The sequence below is a fragment of the Carassius gibelio genome, chromosome B18 (assembly GCF_023724105.1).
Source record: "Carassius gibelio isolate Cgi1373 ecotype wild population from Czech Republic chromosome B18, carGib1.2-hapl.c, whole genome shotgun sequence".
NCBI classification, from domain to species: Eukaryota; Metazoa; Chordata; class Actinopteri; order Cypriniformes; family Cyprinidae; genus Carassius; species Carassius gibelio.
This window is the reverse complement of record NC_068413.1, coordinates 13,321,937-13,348,353: the sequence shown is the minus strand read 5'-3', so window position 1 is coordinate 13,348,353 and position 26,417 is coordinate 13,321,937. Positions and strand designations below refer to the sequence as shown.

The following is a 26,417-nucleotide window of genomic DNA, read 5'->3' as shown; positions in this document are numbered from 1 at the left end:
CTGATCTTCGACCAGCAACACTATTGCAAAAGTGATATTGCTTTTATACAACAGATTAATGATCAATAATTGATTGGAATTATGCGTATTAGGAATTATACATATTAGGATGCAGCCAGACATTTGTGAATGAATCAGCATTATGAATGAATCATTTCATTTAATGATTCAAATAACTCACTCATACTTTTAAATATGTTTTGTTTCTTTTTTAGATTCAGAACCCATCATGGTTAAGTGGCAGCAGTGCAGCCTCGCCAGTGCCTGGCTGTGTGGTATCTTGTGATAGCGTAGCTTCCTGCATGACCCCTCACCCTCACTCTGCTAGTGGTGTGTCTGATTTCCTCGGTATGCCAAGTCCTGGTGGGAACATGGGACAGACACACATGGGAAGTTTTTTTGGCAACTCTGGAGTGGGTGGAACCATTAATGGATTTGATCTCAACATCGAACCAGATCGCAAATCCTCCAGCATCACCAGCCTGCGTATGAAAGCAAAGGAGCACAGCGCTGCAATCACATGGGCCACATGATGCCTTCATCTGGGACACAGAAGACCAGACAACCTCAGCTCTAAGCTGTCAGCCCTAATGAGGTGAACGCTTGTGCCATCTGGAGCCAATATGAACATGATTAATGGAGGCTAGAAGCTTTAAAACACTTGTAGGAGATTTAATATTGAATTTTTTTAGAGGAAGTGGATTGTTCAGAGCTTGAATGTGTGGAAAACAAAGAGCCAGTTTCAAAATGGAGAATGTTTAATGATTACACTGACTTTCCATGTATTACCATGGAAAAAAAAGTAAACAATTTTGCCCTATTTTACCAGATTTATATATTTTATCCTAATTACCAGACATATACACTACTGTTCAAAGGTTTGGAATCTGCAGGATTTTTTTTAAGTAATCTCTTATGCTCATTAAAGGGCCAAAATGAAAATTTTGTCAATCATCACTTACCCCCGTGTCCTCCGCGCCACAAGGATGCGCTGTTTCTACGTGTATTTAGCTTTGAGCATAAGCAGCACGGGGATATGGAGTGACACAGGAGACAGTTGACAAAAGAACTATTGAATAAAGTCGTTATTTTTGCTTTCTTTGCTTACAAAAAGTGTCCCATTGCTTCGAATAACCCAGATTGCACGTCTGATGGCAGACGGAGTATTCTGACGATGACTTTTCATACCTTTTATGGACCTTGACACTGTTATTTACTTGGGACAGTCTGAAGCCTCCAGGGTTTCATCCAAAATATCTTAAATTGTGTTCTGAAGACAAACAGAGCTTTTACAGGTTTGGAACAACATGGGGGTAAGTGATTAATGGAAAAATTTTAATTTTAGGGTGTAGTATCCCTTTAAGGCTAAAACAACAGTTTTATATTTTAATAGGTTTAAAGAATTCCTATGATGGTAAAGTTGAATTTTCAGCCATTACTCCAGTCTTCAGTGTCACATGATCACTTAAAACATTCTAATATGCTGATTCGGTGCTCAGGAAACATTTCATATTACTAACAATAATGAAAACAGTTCTAGTGCTTAATATTTTTGTAGAAACTGAGATACATTTTTCAGGATTCTTTGATGAATAGTTCAAAAGAACAGAATCTATTCAAAATATATATTTTTTGTAACATTATAAAAGTCTAAAGTATAAAAGATATTCTGAAGATGTCTCTCTGTGTGCAATGTTGTTGGGCACAGAAACACATAGAGACAAAAAAAAGTGAGCAAATGATTTTTCATTTTTAGGTCAATTATCTCTTTAAGCCTTTTAAATGAGTGGTAAATAAATAACCATTATTTGTTTAATCAAAGTCACAGCAGTAAAAGTGCTCCACATAGTACATAATATTATTAAATAGCAAATTTGCACTTGAAAGCTTGCTGGATCAAAATTATGTTTTATCTGAAAATGTTGAATTGAATACCTGAGCAGAACATGTTGTCATTGCTTGGTTTTAGTAAGGCTTAAGATGTCTCTTGAATCAGTTCTTATGCACTAAGCTTAAACAGCTCAATAAAGATGGGACAGAATATAGAGGCATAATAAAACAAGAACAAGTGCTTCCCATTACATCTGAGAGATTTTGCAGAGAGCGGAATTCTGTACCAGCCAAAGAGCACATCTAATAGATCCAGACGGCATTACAGCTACTCTATATAAGCCAATGAACATCAGGTTTTGTTCTCTTCATTCTTGATATGCCGAACACTCAGATTCCATCCAGCTCAAGCCCCCAAAATACTCACTTTAATCACTGCCACATTCTCTAAACCAGAGGTAATAGGACATTGTTTCCAGACAAATACTGGAATGTTATTTTTGTTTTGTGTTAGAGGGACACGACTCCATCAGCTGGAACATAAGTCTAACTTCATTAATTTCCTGGCTCTATGCAGCATCAGGCCCTCGCACCAGCATAGGTCTAGTTTCACCCACTGCAGGGTGGATCAACACCCAAAACCTCTGCTTCTTTTCAGCTTTCTGGTTATCATGAAGTGTGAAAAGAGGCACTAGGTTTGGCGCCATTTGGGTTCACTAGCAATAATGTGCTGCAAAATGATGGCTTTTATTAGATGCTGACAGAAGTTAATTCAATCAGCTGATCCCTCTCAGTCCCATTTTATGAGACTATTTAACGTCCAAATGAAAACAGTAAACAGTAGATATTACATAGATTATGGCCAAAGCCACACTATGTGTAACTTTCTGATTGAAATTAACCAAATTTAAATAATGAACGTACTTCATAATCCAAACCCATTTTTTGCCTCACCTTAAATGAATAGGAAGCCTACAATAAATTATTATATTAGAGCTGTTGGGATCGATTTCCCGGGAAACTGCATACTTTCATAATTTTTCCATGATTGTTCATGATAATCGTCATTTGATGTAATTACAAATTACCAAAATATTCACATATTTACTAGAGGTTGACGATATGTGTTTTCAGGGGCAATGCCAATAGTGATTATTATAGATTAGATATCGGTTAGTAGATCGAATGTCGATCTACTAACCGATATTTTAAACAGATACTGTTTGTTTGGTGTATAAATTTAAATTAATGTCAAAATCAAGAATAACAAGGGCTCTAGCAAACACTTTCTTTAAATGCTTTTAAATTATTTTATTGGCCAATCGCTTTTGAAAATGACCGATAACCATAAAAATTGTAATATTTTCCTCTGCAAGTAACTTCTCATTTTATGCTTCAACCAATAAGTGTTCAAAAGTTAAATCCAGCTTTAAAATCAGTAACTTGTAAATCATGTGGGGAAGTCGTGGCCTAATGGTTAGAGGGTTGGACTCCCAATCGAAGGGTTGTGAGTTCTAGTCTCGGGCCGGACGGAATTGTGGGTGGGGGGAGTGCATGCACAGTTCTCTCTCCACCTTCAATACCACGACTTAGGTGCCCTTGAGCAAGGCATCGAACCCCCAACTCCTCCCCGGGCGCCGCAGCATAAATGGCTGCCCACTGCTCTGGGTGTGTGCTCACAGTGTGTGTGTGTTCACTGCTCTGTGTGTGTGCATTTCGGATGGGTTAAATGCAGAGCACAAATTCTGAGTATGGGTCACCATACTTGGCTCAATGTCACTTCACTTTCACTTTCATCAGTGAATTATCAGTGAAAAAACTGTTTTACTTACTGATTGAGATTAGCTAAAACTTTGTTGAATTTTAAAGTGCCCCTATTATGGGTAATGAAAGGTTAATTTTTGGTTTTGGGAGTCCCCAACAAAAGGTAAAAAAAATAAATTAAAAAAATTAAAAAAAAACGCTTTCATTGTCTTCTGCATTTATGTTTACCTCACTCGCTCCAAAAGCGGCATCTAGTGGCAAAGAAAGAGTTTGCAATTTCATTCAATGCCCCCCCCCCCCCCCAAAAAAAAAAAAAAAAACCCATCAAGTGGGCGAGCAATATGCTAATATTTAATGTTGAAAAACGACTTATTTAAATGATTCAGAGTCAACTCTTTCTTTTGAGAGGTAATAAGTTTATACATGGTGCACTTTCAGATTAAAAACTTTACAGGATGTTTTTATTTACTTAGAGCTGTGTTACACACTACATGAAAGTTATTTTTCAAAAATCCAGAATGGGGCACTTTAAGTTCAAAATTTATTTGGTGGTTTCACTTCTAAATGATGGATACTATGTAAGAGAGAGAGATCAGTGGTCTGTATTCAGAGAGGACATAACTGTTGTTTTCTAGGATGTGGCTCCTTTGTTCCTTTATTAGTTCCTCAGTTTAAATACTACTGAGACATGCAGTTAAATATTATCATCAGTTCTTTGCGTTTGTGCAGCATGCACTTTGGATAATTTGCTTTCTATGTGTGTTTGAATTTAACGAATGATATAGTGTTCCTGTTTTGTTTTTGTTGTTGTTATTTTTGATAACAACTAATTTTCTTTTGTAAAATGATCGTTAAATTCCATCCTGAAAATATTGTGCAAGTTTGTGCCATGCGTGTCATTAAAATTCAGACTTTAAAACAAGTCTGTGTAAAATACAAAGCATTTTATCCATTTTTATGTTGTTGCTGTATAATCAAATCTTGAAATGTATTTATTTAAAATGATTATGGGAATACTTAGTTGTTATTAAATACTAAGGTTATTATTGTCAAGTCATATCCATTGATGGCTTATTGTTTCAAGCTTAATTTATACCCTAAAATACAGAAATCAATGCACTGAATGCATGAATTTCAAAATACAAACTTTTCTCATTGCAAGAAAACTGCATTAGTCAGCTAAACCAGAGAAAGGGTGTGGAAAGAGGAAGAGGATGATTTATATGCAGATTGCTCCTCAGTGAAGAACAGTCCCAACAACCAAGGATTGGAGTTTATTCCAGACAGTTTAAACTGCTTTGCAGTAGGATCCTATATTTAATTCATTATATTTATAACACAAAGTAGCCATAGAGAATTTCAACACATTTGCACCTGCATATGTCATCTATTGTCAAGGATGCCTCTTGAAATTTAAAAGACGGCCAACATTTTGATGGATCGTAATTCTGTTTATTTGTCATATTTAAAGCATGAAAAGAGCAGTGGGCCCTCATTCCGTTCTGTTAGAAAACAACTTTTAAGATAAAATGGACACACTACATAAAATGAGCGTTTCGCAGACTGAGTGCCAGAGTTCAACATATTTCACAAGACTAAGGAGCAAACTTTGTCATCTTCTGCGTTGAGCAATAGTTTTGGTCTGCACCCAGAGCTGTAAGGAGACAGCCAACACAATGCTTGTCACCCAATAAAGCCTCCGCTGCGATCTGACAGCCTTCCAGATGAGACTGGAGCATTCCCAAATCATTCCATCAGGGAAGATGTCTGGCACTCACTCAACCCAGTTTTACTTTCTCACTCTGTGAACGATCCGATCCCTTCACTCTTCTTACATTTCTGGCAGCGTTTCAGTCCCCTGGGCTTTGCTAAACTCTCTCCATCTCACACGCACTAACAGAAAACCAAACGCACGTCAGGAAACAAAGATAAAGGAGTTTATGACCAAAGTGTTGGGTGATACAATGCAGAGAACGGGAGAAAAATTGAAAGCACTGCATCAAAAAACATCAGTAAAATATGTCAGGTTGGTTCTATAGCTGTTAAATACTGACACCTTTATTGGCTGCTTAATCTACCAGATCACATGATTTAAATCTGCTTTGCACTCATGCTATTCATAGTGCTTCGTAGTCACATCATCTGTTAGGTCGTTAAAGGCTGACCATTTATCACTTTATAAGATGTTGCAAAAGTCACAACAAATCAGTTTTTCTGTATCTTTTTTTTCTTTTTTCTTTTCTTTTTTTTTTTTTACAAAATACTATCAATGAAACAAATATAATTAATGTTTTTTTATGGCTTTCATACTTATAAGGAATTTATGGGGCGCTGGATTGGGAGTGGCAGAGGTTAAGTGAAGTCACCTTTACTTGTATGGTGCTTTTAACAATACAAATTGTGACTGGTACAGAATGAGTTCACATCTGTGATGCAGGATACCAGCTGATCAGAAATACTGGGGGCTGAATTTATGGTTCTTACTGAAGCTATGTGAATGAGACACAAACACAAAGTACATCAGTGCATTATAAATGCGACAAAAAATTCTGACAACCCAACAGTGTTGCATTCAGAGCAATTCCCTAAATATCACATTATTAAAAAAAGAAGGAATCAGGTATGAAGAGATAAATTTTAATATCAGTATTTTTCCCACAGTGAAAACAATTATTATAAAAAAATATGGTTTTTAAAAATGTGTTTAACCAGATTTTTTAACCCCTTAGCTGTCACTGTCCCGCTGACAGACATTTATTTTATTACTACATTCTACACTACAATTTTACAGTTAAATCCTGATCTAATCATCACAAACTATATATCGTTGGAAATGTCTAAGACTTCATGGGGGAGGGGGTGTCATTTTACAAAATTTATCAAGGTGTTTTAGAATCTTTTTTTTTATTATTTTTTTTACAAAATTGTACAAAAAACTGTACAGGAACCTCTCTTACTCTCTCTCTCCTCTTACTCTCTCTCTCTGTGTGTGCGTTTGTGACCCTTAATATGAAAAACACCCACAATGGAAAATGATCATCCTCACATGCGCGCACACACACTCACACACAAATAAATTGGTGAGACCAAAAAAAAAAAAAAAATACCTGCTCTCTTATAATTTGTCAATTAAAATAATCCAAAATGCAGAACCACCACAAAAAAATTATTGGCGACAATGACATACACAGTGTATTGACAGTGTACATACACACCCACACACACACACACACACACACACACCAACACACACACGCATGCACACACAAGCACGCACACACACACACACAGATAGAGAGAGATAGAGAGAGATATGGAAGGATGCATTTTACAGTTCATATCATGTATTGGTACTTAATATGTAAAATAAAACTTGATTTCTGTTAATTTTGTTCTCTTACAGTTGTTTAAATTTACTTGGGCCCGTATTTACAACACATTTTATCTTCCCACTAAGAGTTCTCCTAAACAGCAGTAACAGTTTTTAGCTAAGAGTTCTCTCTTAAAAACTACTCATAAAGCTGCTGAGACAAACTCTTACTGAGAAATAGACAGAAGTCTTAAAGGGTTAGTTCAGCCAAAAAAGGGTTAGTTCAGCCAAAAAATAAAATTATGTCATGAATGACTCACCCTCATGTCGTTCCAAACCCGTAAGACCTCTGTTCATCTTCAGAAAACAGTTTAAGATATTTTAGATTTAGTCTGAGATCTCTTAGTCCCTCCATTGAAGCTGTGTGTACGGTATACTGTCCATGTCCAGAAAGGTAAGAAAAACATTAAAATAGTCCATGTGTCATCAGAGGGTCCGTTAGAATTTGTTAAAGAATCAAAAATACAATTTGAAAAAAAAAAGCCTGTGACGAAGGATGACCCCTTTCAGGCAGATAAAATTATAATTTAATTTTGATTGTGTTTGTTTTATTATATACCTGCTAGGCATGTAATAATTCTTTGATATTTATATAGAGAGTTTACATTTACTGATATATGCCTGTATCTCTATTTCAGAACCACACACACTTTAAACCTTTATCTCAATAAAACACCTAAATGGAACATCTCGTCTGAATTCTAATCGATGCCCCCTGGTGGTCACAACCTTCTAAAGACCATTCAAATTATACTGTCCTTACCAATCACCACAGCAATGACAACTTTATTCATCATTGTCTTCTCTTCCGTGTCTGTTGCGAGTGTGTTCACGACACTACTGACGTAAGACGCTGCTGACGTGTTTTCTGGTGCGCCCAATAACAAATAAAAAAAAAATGTCAGCAGCGTCTTACGTCAGTAAGACAATGCTGAATAAAGTCGGAATTTTTGTTAATTTTGGACCAAAATGTATTTTCCATGCTTCAACAAATTCTAACTGACCCTCTGATGTCACATGGACTACTTTGATGATGTTTTTCTTACCTTTCTGGACATGGACAGTATACCGTACACACAGCTTCAATGGAGGGACTGAGAGCTCTCGGACTGAATCTAAAATATCTTAAACTGTGTTCCAAAGATGAAAGGAGGTCTTACGGGTTTGGAACGACATGAGGGTTAGTCATTAATGACATAATTTTCATTTTTGGATGAACTAACCCTTTAAGCTAAGAGAAAGGGTGGGGTTGCTATGGATGATTTCAGCATGTTTACTGACTAAGCCCACAGTGATTGGCTGATAGTCTCTCTCAGAGATTTATTCATAGAAATATTGTAGAGCAGGATGTTGCCATATATAACGGTTTAAAAATAAAAATGTTGCCACATTCAAATAAAGATTTTGAAATGCAGAATAAGTGTCACTAACTAAACAAGTAACCTACATCTTCAGCTAATTGTCAGCCTCTTAAATGTATGCTTCTCGTAAACAATTAGTGAATATGCATATAAACGGCCTTTTAATTAAAATAATAGAATAATCATGGCTGATAATAATGCATGCAAACGTAATAAATAAATAAATAAATAAAAACTGGATGCAAGAACAGCTGTTACTTCTTGCCCAGCCGGTTAATGAAAACAATGATATAATCAAAGGAAAATTAGGAGTTGAGGTAACCTCCAAAACCAAAGCTGATACCTTTTTAAAAGGTCATTATCATTAAATGTTTCTAAAATGTTCACATTCAGAGGCAGATTTCCGGCAACAGCCAATTTAGAAATATTTTGTGGCTTGGTCTTAGTGACTTAGGAGTCACGACTCCTAACTTTTCACAGATGTAGGAGATAGTTACAATGATGTCAACACAAAATGGCCTCTGAATCAGCCAATAGAGAGCCTGCTCATGTCACAGCAGCTCAACACTAATCATTTAATGTAAGTACAATAAAATAATTTCATTAAGACACTGAAATATTTGAATATTTAAATTTTGCATTGTGCAAAATTATCACAAATGGTACTGATGCACTTAAACTGTTTTAAATTGGTATGTTCCATCAGTGGCTCCAACAACTCCAGGAAAGCCCACAATCCTCATGAAAGTGGTTTATTTTTGCAGCATGGTTTGACAGGCAGATGGAAAGACAGAGAACTGCCATATAGTAGTGGCAAAAAGTGATGCTGTCCTTTGAAATTTGACATCTTCACGTTAATGCATCACTTTTTGCCTCTACGATCACCACCTTCACTTAGCGGGTGGTGGTTGTTTCATTTCACAGCCGCATGAGGGCGGCAGACATCTTTTGAGATCTCTGCTGAAAAACAAAGTAAGGAGTGAGGAGTTGGGATGGTGGAGGGAGCCACGAAAACTGTTGTGGGACAAAGGTGAGTTGGCTGTATATATTTTATTGCAGTCAAACAATTAATCATGATTAATTGCATCCGAAATAAAGGTTTTTTGTTTACATAATATATATGTGTGTACTGTGTATATTTATTATGCATAAATACACACACATGCATGTATATATTATATACACACACACACACACACACACATATATATATATATATATAAATTATATGAATATAAATATATGCATGTAAATACATTAATTTCAAAATATATACTGTATGTGTGTGTATTTATATAGACATAATGAATATACATTTTGGATGCGATAAATCATTTGACAGCACTAATATATTTACTACAAATATCATTTATTTCAAACTGACACCAGCGCAGGCTTGAGGTGGCAGAAACAAATTTCTTAACTTATTTATTAAGAAAATTTTTGTGAATCCGGCCCCTGAGCTCTGGGACCACACAGCAAAAAAAGGGAACTCTGAAGTGGCAACTTAAGGACCATTAAACTGTGACAAAATATTCTGATGTTCCCTCAGATGTTCACTTAATTTCTGGGGAGGCCAGATGGATCCTTTGCACTGGGGTCATGTTGTGCACTGGCTAGTTTCTTTGAGAACGAAGGGGTTCAAAGAGTTTGGTTTGAGGCTGGTGCAGTGGAGATGGAATGTTGACACCCCAGTCAAGTGTAGTAGGTGCTGGAGACTGGAGACTGTTGGTGCTTCAATCAGATACAGAGCAGACTGGAACGAGAAGGACTTTGGTGCTCCTGTCAGATGCAGAGCTGACAAGAGAGCGGAGGATGTTGGCACTCCATTCTGGCACAGAGTGGACAAAATTTTATCACTCCAATCAGATGGGGAGCAAACAAGAGTTGGAAGAGCATCAATGCTCCGTTCATGCTTAGAGCAGAGTGGAGCAGGGATGTTGTTGGAGTACAATTCAGATGCAGAGTGGTCTGAAGTGTGTGTGTTTTGGAGCTGTTGCTCCAATCATGTTCAGAGCAGACTGGAACATGGAGGACATTATCATCATCCTCACGGAGATCTTTACTGTCACTGGTATGAAGATCTGCCACCTCTTCGTTGAGAAAACCCACCCCCACCTCCAAAACCTTTTCTTCTTTTAATGGCATCTTCCTTCCTTCCCCTCACATTTTTACCAACATTTTTCACATTCTCTCCCTTCCATTTAGTGCTAATTCACAGTGTCTATGTGTTACTGTACTTTAAAATGAGTGGAAAGCGTTTCTTGAAATTTGTGAGAAAAAAAGCATTTTATTTTTATTTGTACTGCTGTCTTGAACTCGTCTTTACAATCCTTATCCTTATATTTTCTTACAACTTTATGTGGGTTTAAAAGCCAATTTTAAAAGTTTTTTAAACGTTTTTTTTTTTTTTTTTTTACTTGGGTAAACGCCCCTGGGTACCCTAGTGTTGTTAAGAGTGCAGCTTGTCTTTTTATTCAACTTAATTTACTGATTAAATAAGAACCTGACTGAAGAGGACACAGATATGACAATATCTTTTTTTTTAATACAAATAAGCCAACAGGCTTTTTAATTTTTTTGCTTAAAGTTATTTCAGGGTTTTGATCTTTCAACATTTAAACTTTGATTATAGTCTAAACCTGTGGCATATAAATTGTAACCTATCTACTGTATATATGAACCTGCATAGTGTATGTAAAGGGCCCAAACATAACCTCAAGCCCAGGGGTCCCCACCGCGCTAAGTCCAGTCCTGCTTACCTGTTACACTTTCTTTTCCATTCTTCATGTTTTCCTTGGCTGCATTCATCAGTCAACGCTAACATTCATTTAGAGTACCTGGGATTAAACCTTATTTTCTTCATGCATGGGGAATACACAGGGCCTAATTGTAGCCTGTATGTTGAATTATATTATTGAAGGGTATTTTTGATGTGTAAATGATAGCCTAACTGCTGAAAAATTAAAAATATTTTCTCCTATTTCCTTCCTCCAGAAATGAAAGTTATTAATTTTTAACATTAACTTCATTTTGCAATTATTCAAATGTATTATTATACTATTGTAATATATCAATCTGCAAAACAAAACAGATTTTTTTTTTTTTTGCATTTTCCATTCCTTTATCACTGCTAAATTTTGTTTAAAGGAATAACCACATCACTTAGTCTGAGTTGCAAGGCATCAGGTCTAAAGCATGCATGGGTGAATGGGTTTTTCAAGTGAACTTTTCAACCAGGTGAGATGCAGCGCACACATCCGATCTAAAGTATCCAGATAGAAATTTGATACCCATTTTCAGTTGGAAAGTGCCCAAGAATCATTGAAAAATCATCAAAAAAGGTGGCCTGGCAAAATTGCTCAAAAAGTTGCCCCGTGTATCATCAACCTTAGACTCCAAAAGGTCAGATTTATAGTGACACTGAGACTCTGAGCAAATGGTTCATCAGAGATTCCTTTAATGTTAACCTCATCTTCAATACAAATGCATACACATCAATTTCAGCTAAAATCACATTGAATTACTATTGTAATAAACATCACAATACGAAAAAAAAAATGCTGGTCTTCAAGCAGGGAAGTGGTACATTCAACCACACGCAAACACACACACAGATCTCCAACATCCACAAATGAATAGATAAAAATGTAAATTCACATGACTATACAACACTAATATAATGTGCTCGTGAAAGCTTGCATTCAAGGACTGTGGTGATGTCTTGGTGACAGGAGAGTGGTTTGTTCTATTTTTTTTTGTATTTTTGTTTTTACTAAAAGCACAAATGCCTATACAAACAAGCCAGCATTACTCAGTATAAATATTCTTCATCCAAAATCAGTGCAGCACCTTCTTCATCTGTTTTTCAGGCTTTATCTGGTCTATTTAACACCTGGTCGAAATTATGCATGGGCTCTATGACAAAAAGCCCATTAAATCTTCGCAGTATCCAAAGAATGTTCTTTTTTTGTTAATGTTTTATTTTGTTACCTTGTACCTCAAAGGTCCAGCTGTGAAGTACAGGTCAATGATTGTTTTTTTTGTTTGTTTTTTAATAATTTTAGAGATATAAAATGGAGTAAAACATTCTTTGATAAGTGGTTCAGTTTTCTTTTGTGGCGTCGTCCTTTTTGAAAAAGTCTTTCGGTGTACTTGATCTATTGGATTCCCCTGAACAGACACATGGCAAACACCATAGCGAAAAGCTGTTGAGCAAAGAAACAAACATCTTATATAGATCCATATGAAAGTAAACACACAATTATGAATCATTTAAATAGTTTTGCTCGATTTAGTTATATTAAATAATCAAGACAAATTCAATCTTAAGCCCCTCACTTGTTAAACAAAGCTTCATTCACCTTCCTTGCTAAATTGAAACTGTTCTGTTAATCAATTTAAAGGGACAGTTCACCCGAAATTACAATTCTGTTATGAATCATTCCAAACCCATTTGACCTACGAATAAAGTCATTATATCGGTTTTCACTGCACACAAAAAGTATTCATGTAACTTCATAAAACTACGGTTGAACCACTGATGTCACATGGTCAGAAAGCTCTTGGATTTCATCAAAAATATCTTTATTTGTGTTTCAAAGATGAACAAAGGTCTTACGGGTTTAGAACAACATGAGGGTAAGTAATCAATGACAGAATTTTCATTTTTCAAGTGAATTATCCCTTTAATTTGTATTGTATAGCATTATGATCTCAGAGTCACTCACTTCTGCTGTCTGCCTCCAGCACATTACCACATGAGGGCAGCAATGATTCAATTTACAGGACCGTCTCTCTTCTCATGCTCTGTCCTAAACTATTCTCCGAGATAATAGAACCGACTTCATGAAATGTCATACCTCAATCGTGAGTACAACAATAGCCAGGGCACCAGCAACATAGATGTACAACTCAAAGTAGTCCACAACCGCTGAATAGCAGCCCTGCAGATCCAAACATAAAAGAAAAAAAATGTTTATTAGTACAATTTTGTGAAATAATGGTATTATATAGACACCTATACAAGTTGTCTCTAAATCTAAAAAAAGTTCACATAACTTCTGTTGTGACCAGTTCATTGAGTTTGAATGAGTGAATGAATCATTGCTCTGATCTCTTCCATTAGTTTTTTCAGACTTTTCCTTTTAGTTCATTTCAAATTTTCAGACTTCTTACAAGCAACGTTTTTTTTTTTTATACTTTCAATCAAACAATTGCTTACTCTCACTTAGAACAAACCCGACCAATATTTCAGTATCTCAAGAGAACAATACAGCTGAAACAACAGTACAGTTGAACAGCCTGCTCACTTATTCTTATCGTTTCATTTTCATTCCTGTCAAGAATGAAATATTGTGCCATCTTGAGTATAGTTACATCTAAATCTTGAGGATCGCTAAGACATTAGACATACAAGTATGACTTTTGTTACAACTGCTTTGAAAAGAAAAGTGACTTTTGAACTGTAATGGACAATTTGATCATGAATCAAACTGACTCTGATCTGATATCAAATGAACATCTGACTGAAAGAGATTTTCAGTGAACAATGATTCAACAATGAGCCTTTCATATTACTCCAGATGAGCACAAAAGTCATATGGACTATTTTAGTGTTTTTTTTCCTTTCTTTCTTTTTCACAATTATGATGCTAAACAGAAGTGTGTAAACATTTTTCAAAATGACAACAAAAAAAAAATCACTTTACACATACACTCATCAGGGTTTGTAACTACATGAGGGTGAGTGAACTTGTAAGTTTTTAATACAAGTATGCATGACTAGAGGACATCTGTCTAAAAACCCATGCTGACCCTTACTTAAGTTTTACTGCCCCGGCTTGCTTTCACAGAACCTCTCACACACACTCACATTCCCCAGACACTGAGGACATGGAAAAGCACTAGTCAGCATTGGGAGAGCTGAAGCTGAGTGGTAACCCTATTCCTCTTTTCCTGTTTTTCTGCTCTAGTTAAATCCGAGCTGTGAGCTTTTGAGCAGGCAAGAGGGGATGTGACGTATCCAGAAGTACGAGAGCCCACCTTGTTGTTCCGGAATAGCATGCTGCCCGTCAGGCATTCCTCCCTGTTAGTGAAGCCTGCTTCTCCAACATGATTATTCCTACGGCAGCAGGCCTCAGGCACCACTTCACCACGGTTTATTAACCTGAAGAAGCTTTCCTCAAAGTCCTCTGGACTGTTCACTCCACAGCAGTCAAACTAGAGGGATGCAGAGCCAGGCAAATATTAGTTCATATAAGCTCCTTTTTTAGCTTAGAGGTATTAATGGGTTAAATAAGTTTGGTAAACACTGATTCACAGTAGCCGATGTTTAAGGAACAAACAAGACCTACTGTATTCATAATGGCGTTCCACGTTGATGTGAAGACATCAGTGTTGTTGTAGCCTTGGTAGTGCATCTTGAGTTCCTTAGTAAAGTGTTCTCTGGTCAGCTGTACACACACGTGCACAAATTAAAATATTGAGAGATATTAGCAGCACGCCAACACTGGAAACATGAAGCTGACTCAACATGTTGGACATGGTCACTCACATGTTCCCGGAAGATGAAGGCGAGAATGGCTGCCGCCAGCTCGGCCAGGAATATAATGAGGATCAGCATGAAGAACTGCAGAGAGAGGAGGATTTTGTCACACCGGCTGTGTTTGGGTCAGACAACTCTACTAACAGACTGAATCCTGTCTGTATCAATGACTGCTATGAAACAGGTCTGTATTTGCTATGCTTTTAAAAGCTTTGGTTTCTCTAAATGGGTTTGCACAACAATGCCATGAAAGAAAAACTCTGGGCTCCCCAAAGAACTTTCAGTGAAGAGTTCTTAAAAGAACCATTTGAGAACCATTTGAATAATTGTAAAGAATCTTATGTCCAAAGGAAAGGTTCTCCAGGTTCTTTATGGAACCATAGATGTATGCAGCCTATGTGTCAACAGCTTGAAACAAAGTGTCCTCTCCAATAAACTGTGACTCACAAAAAGCAGCAAACACTTGTTTTCTCGTATGGCTCCGCAGCAGCCCAGGAAGCCCAGCAGGAAAAGCATGCCCCCCATGGCCAGGATGATGTAGACGCCCGTGAAGAAAAGGGGGTTGGCTGCAACTATCTCCCTAAAACCCGTGGGGTCCACCACCACCCACACCCCAACACCAATGAGGAAGGAGCCACCCAGCTGTGGAGATGGAGAGATAACAAATAAAATCCATTTAATATTACTATATTACAATTTGTGTTATTTTTATACAGCAAAAAAATAATCAATTTCTTCTCGCCTGAAAAGCGGAATTACATTTTTAATACATTTATTTAACCGTATGCAGTGTCTACAGTAAAATTAGGGAGGTTTACTTGAGGAGTAACATTTAAAGGCATAGTTCACCCAAAAATGATAACCCTCATGTCATTTTAAACCAATATGACATTTTCTTTTTCTTTTTTCTATACAATGGAAGTCAATGGAAACCACAACTGTTTGGTCATAAAATATCTTGATGAAATTATGAATTTTGGGTGAACTATCCCTTGATTGATGCTAAAATATTGGTCCAGGCATACAAATCTCATAACTAATCTTCATTGTGATTGGATCAGTTAACACAGGGCCACTTCACACACCCTTCACATCATCTAAAATAATTTCCTACCTATTACAGAATAAAAAATCATAAAAAATGATTACAGTTCAGCCATTCTGCATCTTTCCCATTTCCTAGCCAACCATTTTGGTTCAGTTTTTGGCAACAGTAGGTTTTTAACGAGGGCTTAAGACTCTTGAACATACCACAATTTTTATTTATTTATTGAAAATATGTTTTTACTTAATCAGCAGTAACTGAATAACCTCGAACAAGTCTGAAATCTCTAGAAAGTAAAAAAAAAAAAAAAAATACATATTTTAATGGATTTTCAGTAGCAACTTATTTTTTATTTTAAAATGGAAATCAATGTTTTATTATATAAAAAAGGTCCTTTAGCTCCTTGTTATAATCATATTCACATAATGTAATTTACATGATTACACATTGGCATTTTAGTGAATTAATAGAATTAATTAAGATAAAGGATTCTACTAATGGCACAAAGTTACATTCAAGACACATTCTATGAAAGCAATATGCAGTAATATCCACTTAACATCCTCTAATAAAATAACACTCTTTAACATAAAATAAAAAAGATAATGATTGCTGATTATTTTGCAAGTGCCGGATTATTGTGATGATTGTGATAAATATGTAAAATGATCGTGCACCACAAACTGCTGAGTTGTATGCACAGTACTTGGTAAAGTGAACACAAAGGTTAACGTGCTACCAAGCACAGGGAGTATACTAATGGGCTCGACTGTTGAAAATAAATCATTTTTGAGTAAACGGCTACTGAAAGTGAACGCTTCCGGAGAGGAGGGGGAAGGTGAATGCATAGAGGAGCTTGAGGAGTTTTAACAGGCGAGTCGAAGACAGTCGAGTGGGGGCTGGGAAACGCTGCTGCTTCTTTTGCAGCTTCCCACAATCCTCTACCTGTCAAAGTGATACCCTTCCTCCACACAATCGTTCATAGACACACACACACACACACAGATGAAGGTTTGAGCAGGCACCAGACTGGTGATTAAGCAGCTCAAGAAGCGTGTGTGTGTGTGGTGGGTTTTGAGATAAGAGCCTCACACAAAAACATGTTCCTCAGTCTCTCTCTCTTGTGAGCCAAACCTGGGATTCTTTTCATGGATGGCATTAGCAATGTGTCTGTCAAGCGGAGTCCTGTCACAGCAGCTATTTTTGTCATGAACAGATTCCATAAACAGCTTGACTGTATCACTAAATTGGTGTTTTAATAGTTTTTAGGCTTGAATAAATATGAGCAGCTGTTTCTATCTTATTAAATGGATTTCAGAGAATTATATTAGCATTTTGAAACAAAAACAAGCTATTTCATTGTTGGCGTTGCGCTTCCGTGTGTACATCACATTATTCTTGCTGTCGGGAGATAATTAATTCAGTCAAATGAAATGAGTCCAAATCTTTCTCCGTCTATGGCAATCCCACAGTGGCCATTTATATTGTCAACCTAGATAGATGATCAAAGAAGCACTTTCTGTCTCTTCCCTCCTTCTCTCCTTGAATCTTCCCCTCTTTTGCTTTGAAATGTTTAAACAAGTAGTTGTTCTGCTACAAATCGGTGAATCCTAATAGTCTACAGGCAGAATTTTGGGTGAAATAAAGTCAAAGAATATCTTTGAGAAAAAATAATACACTTTCGTATAATGTACTTTTAAAAAGAGTCGGGTACAACAGGGCTAAAGGAACACCTTAAGAAAAAATGAGCTGCGCCTATAATGTATAATTGCAGAAAAAAAGAGCAAGAGATTTTGTGTGAAAATAAACCATGCAAGTCTTTTATTTTGTTTAAAAATTGTATAAATGTATAAGGTAGGAAGGCTTAAATACTTAAAATAATGTTTTTCTTTGTGTGTGTGTGTGTTTTAATAATGTCTACGTTAATACTTGTTCAAAACGATCACTAAAAATATTGAAATAATGAATTTTTGTTTAATAAATATACTATACTAAAATGTGTTAATATAAAAATATATATTTTAAAATACAGAAACAAAATCATAAAAAAAGATTGCGAAAGCATTAAAGGAGATCCCAGAATAATGTAACAGATTTACAGCAGTAACAACAAATTATATTTTATTATGTAATATGATTAATATCATGTTTTTAAATATAATGGTTTCATTCTAATCATGGTGATTATGTCTAATATGGACGGCCAACATAATATATAATATTTACCATCTGAATCTAACAATATCAAGTTAACAAATGGAAAAGTTAATCATCTATTAATTATCAATGGTAATTATTGTGTATTTATTAAGAAAAAAATTGTCTCAAAATATTTGCATTAATTTGAGCGATTCTCACTTGCTACTTTGCTATCTACAATATTTAAAAATATATAATACATAAAATATAAGATCAAGTAAGCATAGAATCAATTTTACGCTGCTGCCCTCGATCGCTTCAAAGACCAGCCAAATATACACGTGCATCTTGAAAAGCAAATGTTCTGGAATGTGCTACACCAGGTTTTTGTGCCATCTAGTGGTTTAGAGGAAAATAATATCAAAGGTGCCTTTTGACCCAGGATGCCCTTAAGCACCGTTGTCGGGTTCCCAGTCCCAGAAACGTAGCAAGTACAGATCATCGTAAAACAGTCCATGTGACATCAGTGGCTCAACTTCAATTTTGTGAAGCTACGATATTTATTTTTGGGCGCAAAGAAAATAAAAATAATATAATTTATTCAACAATTCTTCTCCCTGAGTTACCGCCTTCCACCATTTTGGCCACAACACATGTACGCGCTTTCCCCTGGACGTAATCAGCATAATCAGCATTGGTTACATTATCGAGAAACCACGTGCATGCTGAACGTAAACAATGCTGCTTACGTCAAAACTGAGTCATCAAGCGCATACATTGTTACCATGAAGCGGAAGCAGGTGTATGCGTCATCATACTCTCTCCATAATGGCAGCATGCCACTGAAAACGGGATGAGGAAGAGATTAATTGAATTGTTAAATAAAGTCATTATTTTTGTAATATTCTTGTAGCTTCGTAAAATTACAGTAGAACCCCTGATGTCACATGGACTATTTTACCGATGTCCTTGTGACGTTTCTGGACCTCGATTGTGGTGGTAACCTTGCTGTCTATGCAGGGTCTGAAAGCTCTCGGATTTGATCAAATAATACAAATATGTGTTCTGGGTTCTTACAGGTTTGGAACAACATGAGGGTGAGTAATTAATAACAGAATTTTCATTTTTGGGTGAACTAACCCTTTAAATTTTATTTAAAAAAAAGATATTTCTTAGGTATTATTATTAACATATTATTTAACAAAAGAATGAATTTCTTAAAAAAAAAAATTATGAGGTCAAAGTCAAAAATCAGCTAGTCTCGGGTAGTCTAAGCTCATTCACTTGGTGGCCATCTTGGTAGCACTCAAAAGCAGTTACTTGTCCAGCTAATGCACATTCTAGAGTAAACAAACTCTATCAAATAGGTGACTAGCAGTTGTAAACTAGTTTAATCGGCACACAATCGACTCCAGTTTCTCACATTTATTTCTCTATGAGTAGTCTGTATCTTTCCCTTTGTACTCCTCTACTACTCTGCTAAAGCTCAGTGTTCAGTAACATCAGACACATAAATACTCACAAAGATAAGGAAGTTGAAGACAAACATGAGGTACTTGATGCAGCTGAGGCAGTCTCCTTCCATGCTCGTCCCCCTCGCTGAAGCCTCCCCGAGCCCCTTGGAAGAAAAACAAACATAGCATCATCTCTGAATTTAATCAGAAACACTCACAATCGAGCCTTTCATCTACATATTGGCACTCGGCACAAAAAACATTTGTACTAAAGCACTGTCAAAAAACTTAAAAGGTTCACACAGTTTGTACGACACTTAACATAGTAATTCTAGCATCAAAAAAGGCTTTTCAGCAAAATCCTGTTTTCAAAGTGCATTCAAACAAGGCGAATTCAGGGTTCCCATGTTCATACTAAATTGTCGGCCAAACAATTTTTTTTTTTAAAGGCACAGCCTCCCTTTTAGTGGAATTAATGATTAGAGGCGCTTGTTTTTCAGCAGACCATCCCTCTACCTGAAAGCACTCTCTGGGATGAAGGCCTATTACTACGCCACTTTCCTTAAATGAAATGGGGCCTTTTTCATTAGTTCTAGGAGAGTGCTAACAGCCAGCACTGGCAGAGCTAACATAGCATTACTCAGACAGCACACAGAGGGTGTATTACATGAGTGTCATCCTTAAATACATGTTTGAGTGCAACCTTATCTTGCTGTGCAGTGCTAATACCACAAGTCTTGTTGCAAACAACAATACATGATGGATCGCAAGCATTATTAATAGATATAGTAATCATAGTAGCGAAAACTCTGTGGAAGAGCGAAGCCGGGGAAAATCACTTGTGTGTTGACTTGGAACCAGAAATAGAATATGGCTTGATGACAAGTGCACTAACCATGACCTTTCTTCTTGTTTTTTTCCCCCTGCCTTCTTGTTTTCTTTGTATTTTCCTATCTTGTCAGATGCAATCCCATTATGTTCTAGCGGAACTTTCTCAAAAAAAGTTTTTTTGGCTCCCTCAGTGTTATTTCTTTGGCTCACTCTGTATCACCGAAAAAAAGTGGTTTCCTAGAGTTCTATAGATCTTTCTTGAGGAGAGGAGTCTACTTTATATCATCTACATCAGGGATTTCAAACTGGACTGGAAGCGGGTCCAGGGGAAATTTGAAAGATGTAGTGAGAGAGTGAGAGCAAGAAAGAGAGAGATAAAAGGGTTTTATACTTATATATATGTTCATTATGTGTATATCTATGTCCATCTATATTTACATTATTTAAACTTCATACATTAATAAAATATGGTTAAAAACAATATTAAAACATTTTTCAATATTAGTTTTAATTTGTTTTCTTAAAAGTTTTAAAAGGTGACATATTGTGAAAATCGGACTTTTTCCATGTTCAAGTGCTATAATCGGATCCCTGGTGCATCTAACAAACCAGAAAATGTGAAAAAGAACAACCCTGTAAAACTTTTTTGGTATTTCTCTGCAAGTTTGTTGGAAAAGTGAGCCTCTCAGATATTGCTCCCCCTGTGCATAGAAATGTAATATTATTATAATATTACTGCACCTTAATTAGCAAGTTTTTTTGTGGTGTATGCAGTCCGTGTGCGTTTCATATGTGGTGCAGAAGCAGCACGGACTCATACACATTGTGCTTTCACACAGGACGCGTTTGCAGTCCGCTATTTATTCAGTAATAATCACAAATACAGAATGTGATGACACTTATGACTCTTAGATATTGCCTAATTTGCATACGCTACTCAGTACGTGAACGATCGCTGCACTGCTGCAGACGCACCGCTCCTGGAATGCACTGACGGACCGCAACCGTGTGAACGCTGGAATCAGTTAACATGGGTGCGTAAAAAAATATGAAATGCATACGCACTGCAGACGGAGTATGTGTGAAACAGGCGTAAGGTTGTTTGCACCTTGTGCAATATGGAATTAGTTTACAGCTTTCTCAAGCGCTTGAGAAAGCACCTTGTGATGCATTTTGGAAACAGGAGATGAGCTCCTGGTCTAATGCACCACCAGGTAGAGCTTAATATCTTTGCCCGAACCCAACGGGACCCGATGGGACCCAACGGGTTCGGTCGGGTTCGGGCTTAATTTATATTATCGTACGCGGGCTCAGGCTTGCGCTCTGGTTTGCGAGGTAAACGAGCGGTCATGTAATGTGTTTCGATTAGCGCGAGAAAAATGCGAAAATGTTTTATTGGTGCGATGGTCTATTTAAAGGCTAAATGAGCCTATGTCTATTTAGAGTGCTGAGATGTTAAGATGTCATAGAGGACTTATTTTATTTTTTCATTCCAACTTCCAAGTGGTCTAGTCTACGTTAGTTATGTTATTAATTATGTTAGTTATAAATTATGTTAAAACATGTATAAATTACTCATTCTTGACAAAAGGCAAAAGAGATGTGTGTGTGCGCACATTTGAATAATGTCGGGCTGTAAATGGGTCCGGGCTTTTAAAAAGCTGTCAATCAAAATGTACTTGTCGGGCTCGGGTCCTGTCGGGCCTAACTTTTATGGCCCAATTACAGCTCTACCACCTGGCTTGAGAAACTTGTTCTAAAATACTTACTTTTAGTCATTATTTTATTTGGGTAGCACACATATTCTGAATGCCTTTGGCAGAATTCAAATGAGCCATTTTGATCTAGATAAATCTAGAATAATTCCAAGATTACAGTGAGATTAATCTAGATTAAAAAATTGTATATATGCCAACCACAATTTTTTTTACAAGCAACAACGTATAGTATAGAAGTATAGCAGTGCTAATGCATTGGCGAAGGTTCGAGCAAAGCATGTTAACTGTTCTATCTTTGGCTGCACCGACAAGCACAGAAAACTATTTAGAGTATAAATTAAGTATAAATAGGACTTTTTAAGATTTATTTTTATCATGTGCAATGGTGTTGTGTGTCGCGTGCTACCCACAAGGCTATAGGCGCCGACATAAATAGGTCTTTAAACATTCAAAAATATATATAGCTGTAATTGGATTTAAGGATGTACCTCACAAGGGAATCATCATATTTTGGGGTCTTTATCAAATATATTGAAAAGTTCTGGGGCTGGATTCACGAAACATTCTTAAGAATAAAATTCTTAACTGCCAATTTATTCTTATTTTCTAACTTAAGAAAAAAGATAAGAATATTTTGTATTCCCCAAAAAATCTTCTTAAGAATGTTCTTATCTTTTTTCTTAAGATTGTTCTTAAGACAAAACCTAAGAAGAATTCAAATTCTTGAAAAGAATCTTCTTAAAAATCATCGTAAATAACTTCTTAAATTTAGGACAGCCCCAGACTTGTCTTAAATCCCAAACAATAATAACAATTTAATGAATTTATTGGGTTATTTCAAATTAATTGTTATATTTAAGCATTACAACAACAGCTACATATAATACACAGGAGGACTAGGGATTTGCACGAGTTTTCTGAAGGGACAACGATGACTGTAAATGTAAACATGATCGGTCATGTTTAGCCTGTGTGTGACGCTGCTTTTTGCTGACAAAACTCATTAGCAACTCTAAAACGAGTCAGATAGGGAGCTTTAATTGAATATGTAAATTTTAGCTTATATATATATATATATATATACATTATCTTTGGCAGTGTTCAGCTCATATGAATGCGCAGGACGCATTTGCTGTAGAAGCGCGGACTCAAATACCGGAGGTGTTCACTCCGATGAGAGCGCAAAAACAGCATAAACTGAATGAAACGTATCGTTGCAGCTTGAGACAGACTGTTTTAACAGTAACTTTTCAAAAACAGGCATTAAAAACATGAAGCTGAGCTCCAGGCAAAGTCGTGACAAAAATATACAGTCTATGGTGCGTGCTTATGATTATTAGGGTAATCTACAGGAAGCGCAAGGAGACAATAGTGCGAGTTTAGCAGCGCGTCATGTATTCATTCATATAACGGCTGTTATTTTCTTCTTTAAAAAAATTAAGATGTTCTTAAGAATGTATTTGAGAACTTATTAAGAATTTTTCAAGAATTGCATTTAAGAACATTCTTACGAACTTTGTGGAATTTCTCTTAAGAAATTTCTTAATTTATTTCTTAAGAAGATTTTCATGAATCTGGCCCCTGATCTGACAAACATTGTTGCTCTTATGTAGAATAATGATTTTGGGAAATAATGATGATCTTACAATCTTTCCCTGCCCAAAGAAATAGACAGAGATGCAGCCTGTGTTTAATGGATCCTTTCAATTAAACCGAGAGCCCTGGCATCAAAAGTGTTGGCAAAGTGCTTATAGCACCCTCAGGGCAATTAGTGTTTTAATTACCCTCATTCTTAACAAAGGCCAAACCAGGGGGTTTAATTAGGGTCGCATATTAAAGCTTTCATTAGCAGCATCTGATGACCTCTCTTGTATAATTTGATATGTTTTTTGATATGTTGGCGAAGCCATTTGCACCTGGATGTGTGAGCGTGGGCAGAGAATGGCGTAAAAGCTTTAAAAAAGTGGTCCTGCAAAATTAGTATTTCTCTGGTTTTGTGTAAAAACTTCGGCATGATGCTTAGCTTGCCGAGTGCATGAGACCAACACACACTCCCAGTTGGAATGCACTGGTGTAAAGCATCCTGGATCCCAGTATAAATCAAACTGCCTGCGGATCGGAGCTGGCTCTGGAGAAAGTGCAGAATAAACAGGCTATTTTTCCCAAGACTCCCAAAGCACTGCAGTCATCATCAATCAAACACACATAGCTACATGTAACAGGAAGGTCTGCAGTGAAACTACATGCTTGTTGCAGCACATTTACGCAGTCCAAAGAGCCTCAGAAAATCCTACAACATGATCAAGACTGATTTGTGTTCAGCTCATTATTCCTAATCCTGGGGTCTATGGTTATGAGACCAAAAGCACAGTCTGTTTTTTCCTTCTAAGATTTGTCTTTGTAGTCTTGTGCACAATAAGCACAGCAACACATTCATCTAAAAAGCGGAAATATCTGAAGCAAAGCAAAAGTGAGGCCAGATCAACAGCATGTGTGAATATGAAAAAGACTGCTGCTTGTTCTCTCACAGACATTATCTGACACGAACGCAGTCAAGCACCCACAGGAAGAAACAAACACACAAAACCCCACACAAAAATAATCTGCATGTGATGCGTTCACTGCTATAACATCACAAAATCTTCTATTTTTGTTTTACTGACCTATAATCTAGAATTTTTCAGACTGTGAAAAACTGCAGACATACCATCTCAAATTAATAGCAAAACTGTAGATAAGAACCTCACATTTGGATGGGAATAATGTTCATAAATGTGTTTTAGATTCACAACTTCGATAATGATCCCTTCACTGCAAGGTTTTGTCCAGGAAATGTTGTAGTTACTGTAATGATTCACAAGCAGAGGTCAATTGTAAGGCTCTCATTAGTGCGATTGTTTTTCATCCGTATAAACTTTGCGTTTCTGCAATACAGAGACTGAATGCTTATGCAAATCAGTTTCCATGGGGTAACAATATTTTTGTTTTCATTCTCTGTAAACTTTGCGCTCCTGCAATACAGAAATTGAATACTTATGCAAATCACATCTTCTCTTTCTGCTAAGAATATTTTCTGAAATAAAACAATGGCATATTACAATAATTTTGAGTTTAATACTTGAATATCTATGCAACATATGCACTTTTCCTGTATTGAGTAAGACATTGGAAGAGGTGTACTATTATTTTCCTACACATTCAGACTTTTTTTTTTTTTTTTGCCTGTTTTGGTGGACTGTTTTTGTGCTGAAGCAGGTTATGAGAAGCAGGTGTAGCTCATCTCTAATAAAATACAAAACAATATAAAACAAATAATAATCATTAATACTCAACAACAAAAAATCAGATTAAATGTTTTTGGAAAATTCTGATATTACACTAGAACTAAATATTATTGAAGTAGTATTTGGTTTTAAAACAACACCTGTAAACTGTAATATGAAAAAAAAAACTTGCTTTAGAAAATCGTAAACCTCACATTTCAGCTTTAAACTATTTTTAAGCAAAGAGACAAGGTAAAAGACAAAATTATAAATCATTATGTATTTCAAACAGAATGGGCAAAATGAAAATGCAAATTCACTCTTTGACACTAGGGTGCATATTCCCCCAAAATCACACACATGCACAAATTAAATGTCCTTGGAATGTTTATGTATTTTATGAATGGTCTATTTCAATGTAAAAATTGTGAATTTGTAAATTAGCATTGGCCAGTATGTAATCACCTTAGAAACTAGAAACTATGTGAAAACCTTAGCAACCACAACCATACCAGAGTTTTACAAAAGCAATTAGCACTCACATATCCTTTGGAAAATAACAAAAATCAAGTTTGCAAGCTAAAAGTCATTTATCCTCACCTGAGATCTTCCTTTAAAAGACCACACTTTTTAAAAAAAAATAGGTTGAAGAGACTCTCCTTGAAGTTGACACTTTTAACATGATTAATCCACTGGTTTAGTCATTCTACTAACTGGGACAGGATCATTAGCTGAAGGACAAGGACACAGTGTGTGCTGGTCAGCTCTCCCCCATCAACCATGAGCTTGCATACATAAAGAGCAATATAGCATGAAACGCAGGATTCACAAGAGCACTGAACTTCTTCACCCTAAGTGAATCAGATGACTCCTAATTGTTCTTTTCAATGCACAGCTTGAACAGCTAGTGACAAATACGCTTATGTCTGTGTGAGTGTGTGAGTACATCAATAGTGCTCCATTCAGGAAAATTCAGCAAATCTAATTTTCCGTGTAGACATTTTTATAATACACGTGAAACTGGAAAACATTCTAGCTGTGTTAGGGGAAGGGGTTCAACAGCATGATCTACACAGCAGGCATATATATATAGTC

At 36.3% G+C, this 26,417-nt stretch overlaps 2 protein-coding genes across 6 annotated transcripts in view; one reads left to right on the top strand and one right to left on the bottom strand.

Moving 5' to 3' along the window:
• LOC127977209 (homeobox protein aristaless-like 4) overlaps positions 1-26,417 on the top strand; it is a 539,817-nt gene that overhangs the window by 16,175 nt on the left and 497,225 nt on the right. For 2 of the 4 annotated variants that reach the window (XR_008158157.1, XR_008158159.1), the window contains exon 4: positions 216-3,423. Coding sequence is in view for 1 of the 4 variants with exons in the window: in XM_052581938.1 (XP_052437898.1) it covers positions 216-533 (318 nt within the window). In the remaining 3 variants the exon portion in view is untranslated. Of the gene's footprint in view, positions 1-215; positions 3,863-26,417 lie in introns of those variants that run through there. The other 2 variants (XR_008158158.1, XM_052581938.1) reach the window with 2 other exon arrangements.
• Positions 11,769-26,417, bottom strand: part of LOC127977214 (tetraspanin-18) — a 52,650-nt gene continuing 38,001 nt past the window's right edge. For both annotated transcript variants that reach the window (XM_052581942.1, XM_052581943.1), the window contains exons 3-9: positions 19,579-19,674; positions 15,320-15,514; positions 14,882-14,956; positions 14,682-14,780; positions 14,371-14,547; positions 13,188-13,271; positions 11,769-12,533 (exon numbers count right to left, since the gene is read on the bottom strand). In XM_052581942.1, coding sequence (XP_052437902.1) covers positions 12,486-12,533; positions 13,188-13,271; positions 14,371-14,547; positions 14,682-14,780; positions 14,882-14,956; positions 15,320-15,514; positions 19,579-19,674 — 774 coding nt within the window. In that variant the 3' untranslated portion in view covers positions 11,769-12,485. The remainder of the gene's footprint in view (positions 12,534-13,187; positions 13,272-14,370; positions 14,548-14,681; positions 14,781-14,881; positions 14,957-15,319; positions 15,515-19,578; positions 19,675-26,417) is intronic.